The 13154-nt window shown below is 59.7% G+C and overlaps 1 protein-coding gene across 3 annotated transcripts in view; it reads right to left on the reverse strand.

Annotated features, from left to right (window-relative positions):
- Positions 1-13154, reverse strand: part of CCDC85C (coiled-coil domain containing 85C) — a 75638-nt gene that overhangs the window by 61922 nt on the left and 562 nt on the right. For all 3 annotated transcript variants that reach the window (XM_025042139.1, XM_025042138.1, XM_025042137.1), the window contains exon 1: positions 12993-13154. This exon is cut by the window's right edge and continues 562 nt beyond it. In XM_025042139.1, coding sequence (XP_024897907.1) covers positions 12993-13154 — 162 coding nt within the window. The remainder of the gene's footprint in view (positions 1-12992) is intronic.

Here is a 13154-nt window from a genome sequence, read left to right on the forward strand (position 1 = left end):
AGGCCCCAGAAGCATGAATGTCCAAAACCCCAAATGGCCCTGGTCCTGCTGGATGGGGTATGGAAGAAGGGGCTGAGCCAGGAGGCTGGGACCCAGGGAAGACCCAGGCTTCTAGAATATTCTCAACTTCCTCCAGGGTCTCTGAGCCACCGTGAACCTGGTCCAACTGCCTCGCCTCACAGATGGGTAAACTGAGGCCCAAGGAAAATGGGGAGCAACCGAGGCAGAAAGGAAATGACAGAGAAGTCCAGGAAGCTAAGATTTGCATGAAAACATCTATCCAACCCTAAACGACTCACATCAACACAACTTCAAGAAAGAGGCGCAGGGGACATGACCTCTGAGGATGGAGGGTGGAGTGTGGGTGGGGGGTGAGGCACAGCCTGCTGTCCAAACCTGCTGGATGACAAGCACAGACCGAGACTGCCAGGCGACCAAGATGCCTGGTCAGCAGAGGGACGAGGACCTTAATTTCACACTGCGCCTCTGCATCCTGCACGGAGCCTCCCACTGCGAGCACACATTAAGTTCATTCATGTTCAGTTTTTAAAGGCTTCAGGGAGGAGCCTCACTAACCTTCCTCTTGGGCTTCTGGGTCTTTCCTGGGCCACGGACCACTCTCAGCCTCTGATGAAAGTTGTTGGTCGTGGGCCAGGAAAAGTGCATGAGTACAGTCACCTTGGGGTCATGACTGCTGGGTAAGGAGTCCCTGGGTCAGTGCAGAGATGAGGACACAGCTGGCCCTGAAGGATGCAGGGGCCACCAAGGAGCCAGAGGAGGCACTGAGCTGGCCTGGGCCTCTCCCTCCTGTCATGAGCCCCATGCCCGGAGGCCCGGAGGTCCCAGTGCCCCTGCCCATGCCACGGCTCCCCCTCTGCCGGCTCTTGCTCAGAGAGTTTGGGGTACTTCCACCCTGCACCCCCACAGCATCCCAGCCCCGCACGCTGGGGAGCGCTCACTTTGCCCATAACCAGGCTGCCCTCCTGGGAACAAGGTCGAACTCCACGGGAAAGGATTAAGAAAGGACTCGAAGGGGAGAGCTAGAGGAAAGCAGACCCCCTGGCTCCGGACCACCGGGGATGGGGACCTCGGCAGGAGGGCAGGGAGCATTCCCAGGGACTCTAGGCCACACTGCAGGGGCTGCTGTCTACCTGGCGGGCGGCAGGAGGCACTCCGAGGTGGGCAAAGGCTGCAGCGGGCGGAGGAGGCAATAGAGGCTGGAGGCTGGCTCACGGGAACTCTCGGCTCCGGCCAGGACACGCTCCCAAGAATCGGGGTGGCGGGAGCAGCCTGGGGCCCTAGGGCTGTCGGGGTGCTGGGAACCTCCAGAGTGTTGACATCAGGGATTCCCCCACCCACATGGCTCCATCGCCGTCAGCAACTGTCCTTGCATTTCCAGGGCAGGATGGTTTAGAAGGGGCTTTCCTCTGACCGCCCGGCCAGCGCCTCACCCAGGCCTTCAGAGGGGGCTAGGCGGCACTGATGTCACCCTGAGCCCCCCACCACACACACACAGCAGGCACAGTGAGCAGCGGGGCCAGGGGCGGGGCCAGAGCCCCAGGTGGGGCAAGTAATGGCCTCATCACCGGGACTGGCTGGAGTAATGGCCCGAAGCTGGACCCAGGCTCATTTAACCCCGAGACAAGAGATGGCAAGACTACCCACCGCCCACCACTGCCCACCGCCCACCACTGCCAGCACCTCAGACCACCAGGGGTGCAGCGGGCAGGGGCGAAGCCATGCCCAAAGCTGCTGAGAGCCAGGACAGGGAGGGTCTACGGCCACGCCAGGATGCTTCCCACGTGGAGAGAGCGAGGGGACGGAGTGCTGGCCAGCCCGTGTGCATCCCTCCGCCACCCTGCCCACTCCGCCCCGCTGTTTTAAAGCTACGCTCTTTGATTTCTGACCCTGCCTCTTAGCCTCATTTCAAGGATAAGGAGCTGGCAGCTGGGAACAGGGGTCTGGGCTCTGCGGGGCAGACCTCAGGAGCCCCATGGAGCCATGTGGCCTGTCCTGGCTCGGGTTCTGGCACGTACATGTGCACCCACACAAGGCCACCAGCAGAAGTGACATCCACAGCTGCAGGTAAACCGCCAAGAGCCCAGCTCTAGGCTCCTACGGATGCTGGGCAGAGGAGGATGACTGGTCACACATCCTGCAACCGGCCATCTCCAGGGGCTGACCTAAGCCTCACTGGGAGGGTGGGCTTTCAGTGGGCCATCCTGCCAGCGGACCCAGCTGGGCACCTGGGGCAAGCCAGTCCGGCTGCGGGGGTAAGGGAGGTGTCTCTGACACCATGCTCAGGCAACAGAGCTGCCTTCTGGGGACAAGTGAGAGTCCCACGGCCTTGCTCGGCCCAGCGAGGAGTTGTCTAGATCAGGGCTGCCTGACAGAACCCTCTGGAGTGGCGAAAATGTTCCTTCACTTCACTGGCAGCAAGGGCCGAAGCTCTTACGAGGGCTTAGTGCAACTCAGAAACTGAAACTTTTCATGTGACTTGATTTCCATTAAATTGAACTGAAGCAGCCACTCGCGGCCAGTGGACAGCTCAGGGCTAGAGCCAGGAAACCTACGAGCAGTGGGAGGGCCACCCGTGAGGCAAAGGGCACAGCACAGGTGAGAGAAGGAACCCGAACCCAGAGGCCACCGAGTCAGCAGGACGGTGACCAGCAGGACACCGGAAGCCTGGGCCTCAAGGTCAGGAGCAAGAGGTAGAGGGACCCTGGGGGCTCGGCCCGGGGTGACATTCCCACCAGGGGCGGGAGGTAGGTGGACAGGCAGCTGGAACCCGCTCTCGGGGAGGTCCTGTGCTAGAAGGCAAGCCGGAGTGGGCGTCAACAAACACCACTGAGAGGTCAGCATGGAAAGAGGCCGCTGCACCAAACCAGAGCTGCCTGCCCCGGGGGCCAGAGCTGCCCGGGGCCAAGAAGCAGTGAGCAATGGATGTGGGGGAGGCAGCCCGGCCTCTGGTACTGCTTGGAGAACTGCGTGGTGGAGGGGGGGAGCCCGAGGAGCCGCGGGGCAGAGGGGACAGGATTCTGTTTACTGCTGTGGACTAGGAAACACGAGCCTGTTCACAGGGGAAGCAGCCAGGAGACCGAGCAGAACAAAAGTGGGAGACAGTGCAGGGGGAGGTCCCACGGGAGGGCTGGAGAGGGGAGGACGCAGCCCTCCTCGCCGGCCAGGACAGAAGGCGTCGAAAGAAGGGGAAACTCATCACTTAATTTTCTGTCCCGTATAAAAGTGGTGTGTGCACATTCCAGAAAACGCGGAAAACAGAGAAAGGCCCGGGCGGGATCTTCCCATTGTCCTACCTGCGACAGGAGATGTGAAGCGGCTGGGAAATCAAGCCTTCTCAGAGCCCAGCGCGGGCAGTGTGGCCGGAACCCACGACAAAGGGCCACTCCCAGAGCGGGCTCATTAGGGACGGGAGCCGTGCCGTGACACCGGGTGCATTCAGGGCCCGCACACAATCGGGCCCTTGTGGGGGGCGGGGGCAGGTGCTCCCAAGCCTCTGATCCCAAGACAAGAGTGAGCCTCCTTGCCTTACAGCCCGGAGCCAGCGGAAAGACAGGCTGGGGGAGACAAAGAGATGCTTCCCCTGACAGTGGATGGGCTATTTTTGGAAATGGGTCGACTCTGCTCCATAGCTGCTGTCTCGGTACTACTGGCCCTGCCCCCATCTGTCCCCCTGAGTGCTGCTTAAAAAGGCCCCCACCCCATCTGGGCAGCCCAGCACCCCACAATGGGGCTGGCAAAGGCAGCACCTGCACGGTGATATCTGGCAGGCTAAGACAGCTCCCAGGTGGGAGGCGGCTGGGTTTGTCCAGAGCTCTGGAAATGCAAGGCCAGGTTCAAAGCCAGCTTTACACTGCTGCCAGGCAGCCCCCGCTGAGCGCACCAAAGCCATCTCCCTGGGCGTCCACATGGCCAAGGTCGGTGAGGGGACAACACAAATGGCCCATTTCTCACTCACAGCTAATGACGACTGACACCAGCCTCCCAGCCCGGGCCAGCCAGGCTCTGTCATGCCTCACTGTGGGGCAGTGTCCTTGCCCGCCAGCAGACACCGAGGCTTTTCTGCTAGAGCTCCCCACAATGCCCAGGGAGCTTCCACAACCACTGAAGCCTCCCCGGCCAGTGGGGCCGCCTCTGGGGGCCCATTCAGGCCCCGGCATTTTCAGAGCTCCCAAATAGTATCTATCTAATACATCGCCGAGGTCAGGAATCGCTGATCAAAACAAGTGTGTATTTTTTTAGTAATTCAGAGGAAACAGGGGTGTGACGATCACCACCCTCGGGGGTAGGTCGAGTTTTTCTGTTAACAGCTGAAGACCATTTGGCGCCAAATGGAGCACGTGAGAAGGAGAGGCAGGTGGCCAACGAGGTTTGACCACTGTTGGGTTTGGAACAAGAGAGAGTGCTGTCCAGTGCCTCACGGCCACCCACTTTCTTCCCAGCGTTTACTGAGCACCAGTCCTACCTGCCAGGAAGACCAGACCCTGCCCTAGAGGGACATGGACCAGGAGACAGGACCACAGACGGAGGCACCTCAGGTCTGCGACAGGCGGCCTTGACCTGGGAACCGGGGAACCGGGGCTCAGCGCCCTCCGCTGCACCAAACCCATCACTTAGTCCCATGACAGGCGGTCGAGTGGCAGAGGTCATTCCACCAGGCTCCTGGTGTGGCCCTGTACAAGGACGGGCTGGTCAGGGAGGGGTCTCGGCCTCAGCCTGCGCTGGACACAGCAGCACCTGTACGTCGCCACCTCGCCCACTCTGGGTGCTCAGCCCTGAGACCTGCCCCAAGCTGTGCACCAAAACCAGACAAGAGACCGAAGCACGGCTGTGACCGGCGAGAGGCAGGACAGGCAGGGCAGGTGGCCCTTCTGTTGTGGCTCTGTCTGTCTCAGAAACTCTGAGTCAAGGGCCAGAGGATACCAGGATCTCGGGGACCCTCGGCACAGTCCTTGGAGGACCCCCATTTTACAGATAGGGAAACGAGGGCCCGGAGGGAGGTAGGGACTCGCCCCGGGTCAGGCCACGGCTGGGCTGAAGCTGCTGGTTCTGTCTGTGTCGTCCATTCTGCAGAGCAGTGCTGGGTGGCCCAACTGTACCCACAAAACTCCAGATGTAGGCAACATGTTTGCTGATGGGGCCATTCGCAGGCCCAGCAGATAATCCATCCGTGTATTTATTAAGTGGGGAGCAGGAGAAAGGGAAGGGATGGGCCGTGTAGAAGGTCCGGGTTCTGAGAGGGCCCCGAGCAGATAGCTCTGGAACCCCTCGGAAAAGCCCATCAGAGAAGGCCACAGAGGATGGGCAGAAAAGGCGAAAGGGCTTAAGAAATACAAATCGCCAGTTATAACAGTCACGGGATGTAAAGTACAGCGTAGGGAATGTAGTCAAAAACATCGCAATAACCACGTGTGGTGTCAGGTGGCCACTAGACTTATTGGGGTGACCACTTCGGAAGGAATATGTAAATGTCTAGCCACTCTGCTGTACACCTGAAACTGATGATTACGGTATACCAATTATAACTGAAAAATAAATTTTAAAATTATGATCATTAAGAAATTGTTTTAATTAAGGGAACAAAAGGCCACAGCTAGAAGAGCCCACAGCTGCAAAAGCCCAAGCTGGGGACTTAGGGGGCGACACGGGTCCAGTGGGAGGAGCTACACAGACCCCACTCGCCCCAGCCCTGCCCACTCCCCAACCCCTGGGTCCTGACCACCAGGTCAAACGCCCGCTGCGTGCCAGGCTCCGACTGCTCCTCCCGCCACGCCTGGCCTCTCCCCGCCCGCTCCGCCTGCACTAATCTGCTCCACCCACCGGGCCTGCTCATTCCCATTTCAGTCACCTCTCCAATGACTGCCCCCAACCCCGGCCCGGCTCCTCAAGAGGTTGACGTAGGAATCGGGGAGCTTCTGAGAGAGAGAAGGGCGTGACGACATCACACCGGGAGGAGAGGGTCACCCCGGCACCGGCAGCCTCCCCGGTCACTGCCACAGTGCCTGGCCCCGTCCCCGCCTCCACTGAACTGGTGGGACCTGCTTCTCCACCCTGAACCTTCCCCGTAGCCCAGGCGGGATCCCAGTGGGGCCCAGCAGGGCTCTTCCCACTTGTGGGAAGCCGGTGACATAAACTGTCACTCTCAGCACCATGCCAGGCACGTCTGGTTCTACCCAGAAGACATTTCTGGAACCCGCCCCTCTGCCAAGGCTGGGAGTCGAGAGGACTCGGCCAGGGCCGCACAAGCTCAGAGGCAGAGATGGTGGACTGAGGGCCCACGGGGGGGGTCCCGGGGGCTCCAGCACCCAGGTGGCCAGGTCTGGGACACGTCCCCTTCCCCAGAAGTCTCCTGAGTACCGAAGAGCTCCGTACGGTTCCGGCGGATGTCCGGCTCCCCCCACACTTCCGCCGCCCCAAGACCCCACCAGCCACAGATGCCGTGCGCTTAACAATGGCTCTTCCAGAGGGAGGGAGGGGAGCCCCTCCAGTAAACACACTCCGACTCTAAGAGGCGCCACACCACAGCAGAGAAGGGAGAAGCCCATCTTTGAATTCAGGAAACAACAAATGACAGCAAAGGCCTCTGGCCGAGGAGAGGCAGGAAGGAGGAAGGGGAACACCCCCCCACTCCTCAGGGCCGCTGGCCTCTGCTTCACTGAGATGATGCCCACGCCTCCGGTTAACCATCCCAACAGGGTGAGCCTGAGGACACTTACAAGCCAATCAATAAAAGCCCTGCCCCCGCAGAGAACTGGAGATCGACGGTGACTTATTCAAGACTAGGCATCCATCACCAGGGGACTCAGTTCAAGACCTGCCCCAGACCCCTGACCCACCTGCCCCCACTGGCCTGTGGAGGCAGGGGACAGTGGCAACGTGTGACAGCGACGAGCTCCAGGTGCTTGCTAGAAGGGGGATCATTCCTGACTATTCGTGATCAAGGGAGCATCATGTCCCTTTAGCAGACTAGCTTGTTCCTCTGTCACCATGCCTTTGAGGAAGTCACCGAGGTCCCCCCATCATGCCCCAAGGAGATGGGAACCACCAACCTCCCAGCTCTGAAGGCGCACAGCGGTCCCTGCACAGACCCCAGGCACAGACCCCAGGTACTGACCCGGGGACCCAGGCCGCAGGCGTGGGCGGAGCCACCATGGCTGTGACTGTTACGTGAGCCGGGACAGAGTGAGACTGCAGAGAGCGTGTCGCCCACAGGTGCTGCCCCACCCGAGCCCCCCACCACTCAGGACTGGGAGACCTCACCGGCGAGGTCACACGGAGGCAGACAGGGACCCGGGCTGAGCGGAGGAGCAGCGCCTCGGAGCAGACCTGCCTGGTCTGTCGCTGCTATGGCCTCCCCGTGGGCTCCAGCTTCCTCCCCTGCTGTCCCCTGCCCGGCCTGCTCCAGGATGGACCCCAGATTAAAGCCCCTGCACTGCCACTGCCCAAGCCAGGCTCCATGGATCACTGTGTGTGTAGCGCTCAGAACTAGGACAGAGTAATGACTCAATAAACGTTTGCCATTGTTTCCCTTCCTGCTTGAAGGACAAACTCTCTCAACAACGGCCCGCCCTCCCGCCTCCGGACCCTTCTCTACTCTCTAGTCTCCACTCGCAGCCGGATCCCCAGTGCTGCCTGCGGTGTCCAGTCGCACTGGGGTCAGCAACGCCCCTTCCCAGGTGTCCAGGCCGGTGCTTGCCCCCCGCCCCTCACGGGGAGCTCCTCACCTCCAGAGGCAACCCGACCCTCCCGGACCTCACCCGCCTGTGGGCGCCGATGTCCCAACCACTGGAACTTTGGGGCTGTGCCCGCGGGCACCCCCCCTCCACCCCGCATGCAGCGCCGATGCCCTGGGGCTCACAGATTCCCTCTCCGCCGGGCGGCAGCCCCGACCCCAAGGCTTTCTTCGCCCCTCTTTTTTTCACGTGCTGCGGCCGCCAGTCCCTGTGCTGCCCCAGCCCCCACACGCGGTGAGCGCACCCCACAGGCCCTGGTTCTCCCGCCCTTCAATAGGACAAGGACTCACTTGGTTCAGACACAAGGCAGGCACAAGGGTTCCCCTCAAAAGCCTGTGGGGGGGGTCCCCTATGCCGACCCCAGAAGGCAAATCTGCAGGAGTGCAGTGGCGATGAAGGTCCCTAAACCCGCCGTTTAAGGCCCAGCCCTCGGACCAGGGTGCTCACCTCGGACATGGATGAGGACACAGAGGCCAAGGCGCTCCCCACTCACACGGCAGGCGGCAAGGCCAAGACCTCGGCGCCTCTGACCTGACGCCACAGCCCTAAGCAGCAGGCTGCACTGCCCCTGAGCTCACCCAGGCCTGAGTGCTCCAGCCAGGAGGAGGGGGGCGGCTATACTTCCCGGTTCACTCACATCGCTATGCTCCCTTTCCCCTCACCCCAAGGGCGGGTAGCAGCTTCCCACTTTGCAGATGAGAACACAGAGGCCCACAGACGTTCCAGAGCCGGCCCGAGGTCCCAGGCTCCCGATCCTCTGGGCTGATGACGTGACGAGCATGGTGTGGAAATTCCCCACAGGGAACCACAGATCGTGAGCGACAGAGGATTTCCTTGCTATTCATGACACTCTGGAGATGATATTATACCAAGTGTGTCCCGGGAGCTCAGAGTCCAGGACACGGGTGGGGGTCTGGGGGTCCCCACGGCAGAGGGGGAAGCCAGCCTGGCAGAGACGTGAGGGAAAGGGAGCACGAGCAGCGAGGAGGGCTCGCCCGCGTGGAAGCCGGCGCCGGCCACCTTCCCACCCGACCGGTGCTGCTTCGGGCCAGGAAACAGGACACCAGCGTGAGGCTCAGGGTCTCACTTCTGGAGAAGACGTGCCACACCTTGGCCACTCAGGTCCCGCCCCTGGAGTTCCCTCGCCATCCCTGTGTCCACCTACAGATCCCAGGGTCCCACCCAGGGCTAAGCTCCGGGGAAGCCTTCCATTGCTGGTGGGGCCTCTCCTGGGGGTCCCTCCCCGTCCCACGGAGCCGGACTGTCCCAGCCTAGAGGGGCAGCAGGCACAGGGCAGCTGGCTGACTCTGACGAGGGAGACCCAGGATTGACCCCAGACACCCCACCACCAGCCCCGGGGACCCAGCGCAGGTCACCGCACCTCTCCAAGCCTCAGTTTCCCATCTGCACTATGGGACCACTCAGGGTCTCTGGACAGAATAGAGCTGGGGCTGGGGAGTTCTCTGTGGTGAACCGGGAAGTTCTGGGCACACCCTGGTGCCCCCGGGTTACCAGCCTCTGAGCCTCTCAGGGCGAGCCCTCCTTTTGTGCGAGTCCAGCACCCCCAGGCTGCTGGTGCATGGCCGGGGTCAGGCTGGGGAGGGAGTGGAAAGGCCTATCTAACCGCCCGTTGTCTTCTTCGCTGACCTTTGCTCTGGGCTGGGCTGGGTTTGGGAAAAGCCTCCTTATTAGTCTCCTAAGCAGGAGGCCAGGAGCCGGGAGGCCCCTCGTGAAAGACCTATTCAGAGCAGCGGCTCTGTCTTTTTTTAAAGGCCCAGACCACCCTCGCTCCACCCTCCCTTTAAACCAACAAAAACAGGCTGGAGAACAAACCCATCTTATTTTGAGAAGCCTGAATTTTCAATCCAAACTTTTAAAAGTAAACAGGGCCATACAAAGGCTTGCTGAGGCCCTGGTGTCCTTAGGTTAGCTAAAGGGGAGTGGGCCCCTGTGGTAGGGGGAGGGGACAGGGGACAGATCAGCACAGAAACATGGGGGGAGGGGCATTCCGGATTGGGGAAGGGCACGGGAGAAATTGCTGGAAATGCTTTTGTTTGAAAATCACATCAGTTCAAGGAGGAAATCTGGCTTTCTGGTGTTTGGGGGTTCACTTGCCTCAGTTTGCCCACTGGATTATGGCAAAAGAGAACCCTTGTCCAGACTGTAACTGGTCCGGCCCTGCCCTCTGTCAAAATCGAGGGGGAGAAAGGCCTATTAGCATTCACATTCAGAGGCCAGCCCAGCCCAGCCAAGGACTGCCTTGAATACAGATGGGCCACCTTCCCACCACCTCCTCCTGGGGCCTTTCAGGGCACCCAGCTGGCTGCAGGTACCCCAAAGCTTCCAAGAAAGGACTATGGGGCCACCATTCCCCAGGCTTATTGGCAGGTGCAGCCAGACACGAACATTCAGATGACCGCTCTGTCTAATCACCAAAGTCGTCATGAGAACACCAAAGTCCCCCAAAGGGGTCCCTATTATTTTTCAGGAGGAGCCTTGGAAGAAATAGGCAAGGCAAGAATTCTGATCATGCTTAGACCTACTGTGTGCAGATCCTGACCTCCCTTGACCTCCCATGGATAAAAAGGGCGTTCTGGAATTACACTTTACAGGAGAGCAAAGAGAGGCTCCGCTAACTTAGGAGGAGCAGAGATTCAAACCCAAGACAGCCTGACCCCTCTCGGTAACGGGGTTATCGACCACCTGCTCAGCGGACCCCGATAAGGAAGTGAAACTTTCCTGGATGGGAGAACAAGGGCAAAGCTGGGCTGAGAATCAAGAATAGGGAGTCGCCAGTGTCTGCTGACAAACAGCATCAGTCGACGTGACCATGGGCCAGAGCTACAAGCCGGCCAGGGCCTAGGCAGTGGACGACCCCAGAGGCCCCAGCCCGGTGGCTGGAACTGAGACCCTTCTGGTTTCAGTTGTGTTCTCGGGCAACGCTCAGAACCTCGGAGCCTGCACCTGCTTGTCTGTATCCCGGGGATAATACTACTTGCCAGGGCTCCCGGGAGTGGGAGCTGAGACCAGGTCCGCACGGCACAAGCCCCGAGCCAGACTCCACTTCCTCCACCACTCAGGCTGAGGCTCGTAATTTGTCTCATCTGCAGCCTGCTCTTCTCTCAACTTAAAACTACAAGTCCAAGGACAGAAAAGGCGTTTCTAAGAGAAGGGGCCTTTGCTTGTTTCCAGGCATCTTATTTATGTTGCTGGGAGAACATCTCAAGGCCACACATGACTTTAAGAGACAAAACTAAACAGTAACAACCCCGTCTGCAACTCAAGTCTGTGATAATGATGCTGAATTTTTATTTCACCCCAAAGCACAGCTTTGCCCCCACGAAATCTGCAGCAGTCCTGTTCCAAGTGTGGGGGGACTTGGGGGTCGGGGGCATGGATTCTGAAGGAAACGTCATACCTCGACCCCCGCCCACCCCGGTAGGGCGGAAATCCTCAGGTGTAGCCCAGTCCTCCTCTCCTGCATCACTCGCTGCTGTGACTGACACTCTGAGCCAGACAGGGTCCGAGTCCCCAGTCCAAAAGGTGACAGAACTTCCTTGAAAACGTGCTATGACACTCAAGCACTTCCGCGCGCTGCAGGGAACCACTCTCGCCAAGTGCCGTCCATGACGCAGCTGAAAACATTTCGTTTCCCAGCCAGCAGGACTGCAGCGGTCCCTCCTTCAGACTGTATTTGGGGAAACCGAGGCCCAGAAATCTGACCCTCCCGAGGCCCCCCCAGAAGGCGAGGCCAGAGAAGCTGGGACTTGGGCTCTTCACTCCCAGACCCTGAAACCCAAACACATTAAACCACCTAACTCTGAGCTATGGCCACTGGCCTTACAGAGCCTGTGGTGGGAGGTTGGGGGTGAATACAGAGTTACAAAAAGTAATCCGAGTTGTAGTAGATTGCTAATCAGTAACAAAATATCCCTCTCGACCCAGTCCTGCCCTGAACTCACAGGCTGGAAAGGTAAATAAAGGAAAAACTGTGCTACACTAACTAGCACCCCACCTCCTGGGTCCAGTTCCCACCTCAGGCCCCACCCCAAGGTGCCTGCAGAGGCCACTTACTTGGCCACCAAACCAAAGAGAGAGGTTCCTCCCCTGCTCAGGTTGTCACTCTGGAGAACAGTCATTTAAGGGCTAGATACATTTTCTCTGAACTAGGAAAGCTTTTAAAAGAACCAGAAAGGGCTGTTTAATCTCCACCTTCAGGCAAACAGTTCAGGTAGCTGCAATTGTCTATCACCAGAACTGGGAGCCAAGCCACCAAAAATGTGGAGGAACAGGGAGGCAGAAGGAGTGAGGAGGGCGGGGAATGGGGGCCTTGGCCCCGTTTCACAGACCCAGTGGGGGCTCCCTGCAGTCAGGGACACCTCCCGGAAGGAAGTGGCTGAGCTTTCCCCAGGCCAAAGGTCCTCCCACCCACGCCCTGGCCACCTACCACCCTGGCACTTCCTGAACTGGCTACCAACAGTTTACAAATGTCTTGAGGCTTTCTTTCCACCTCAAATCCCAGAGCAGGGATCACTGTCTCCATTCTACAGATAAAGAAACTGAAGCATGCAGAGGGGTAAAAGCCAAGATGCAGTCATAGCACACATATCCCTCTGGAAAATCTTGGAACTTCTGTTGAGAAAGGCCTCTCCACCCTGCGAAGTGCAGGACTAGCAGCAAACCAGGAAAGCTCTTAGCCTGGTCCACTGGCCCAGCTGCCTCTGGGTCTCAGCCTGGCTGCCTGTGTACCTCCCCCGCCGGCAGGCAGCAGGCGGTGGCCCCGGCACACACGTTGATGGAGCTCGGGCTGGGGGCAGCCTGTTGCTCCCAATAAGAGGGAAAATTCATTGCGCTAAAACAGCCTCTTTTTTTTTTCTTTTATTTTTTTTTTTTTTTTTTTTTTTTTGCATGAAGAGTTCCCCGCTCCCGGACAAGGCTCTCCAGGCTGGGATACGGCGCCCCAGCCAACCCTGATGCCCCAAACCCTGATATTGATAACTCCACAAAAGAGAAACTTTTCTGGGGTCTCGGCCCCGCTGCGGCTTAGAAGCTGGACAGGGACACGCCTCCATCCCTAGACCAGAAAACCGCCACTCAAAGCCCTACTGCGGGTGCGCGCGGGATCTCCCCGACCAGGATCCGGATGCCAGCTGGAAGGAGAGGTCTGGAGTGGCTGCCGCCTGCGGGAGAAGGGGCTGTGACGCGCGCTGCGCCGCGCCGCCCCGCCGGTGGGGTCCTTACCGTGCAAGCCGTTAGGGATGCTCCGGTGGTGCGGTGGCGCCGACAGGTCGTCCAGAGACCTGCGCGTGACTACGGCTTTGCTGTCCGGCACCTTGTGCGGCCCAGGGGGCAGCAGCGGGGGCGGGACGTGGTGCTGGTGATCCGGGCTGCCGCCGCTGCCCG

This window comes from Pteropus alecto, unplaced genomic scaffold (genome assembly GCF_000325575.1).
Source record: "Pteropus alecto unplaced genomic scaffold, ASM32557v1 scaffold8, whole genome shotgun sequence".
In the NCBI taxonomy this organism is placed as follows: Eukaryota; Metazoa; Chordata; class Mammalia; order Chiroptera; family Pteropodidae; genus Pteropus; species Pteropus alecto.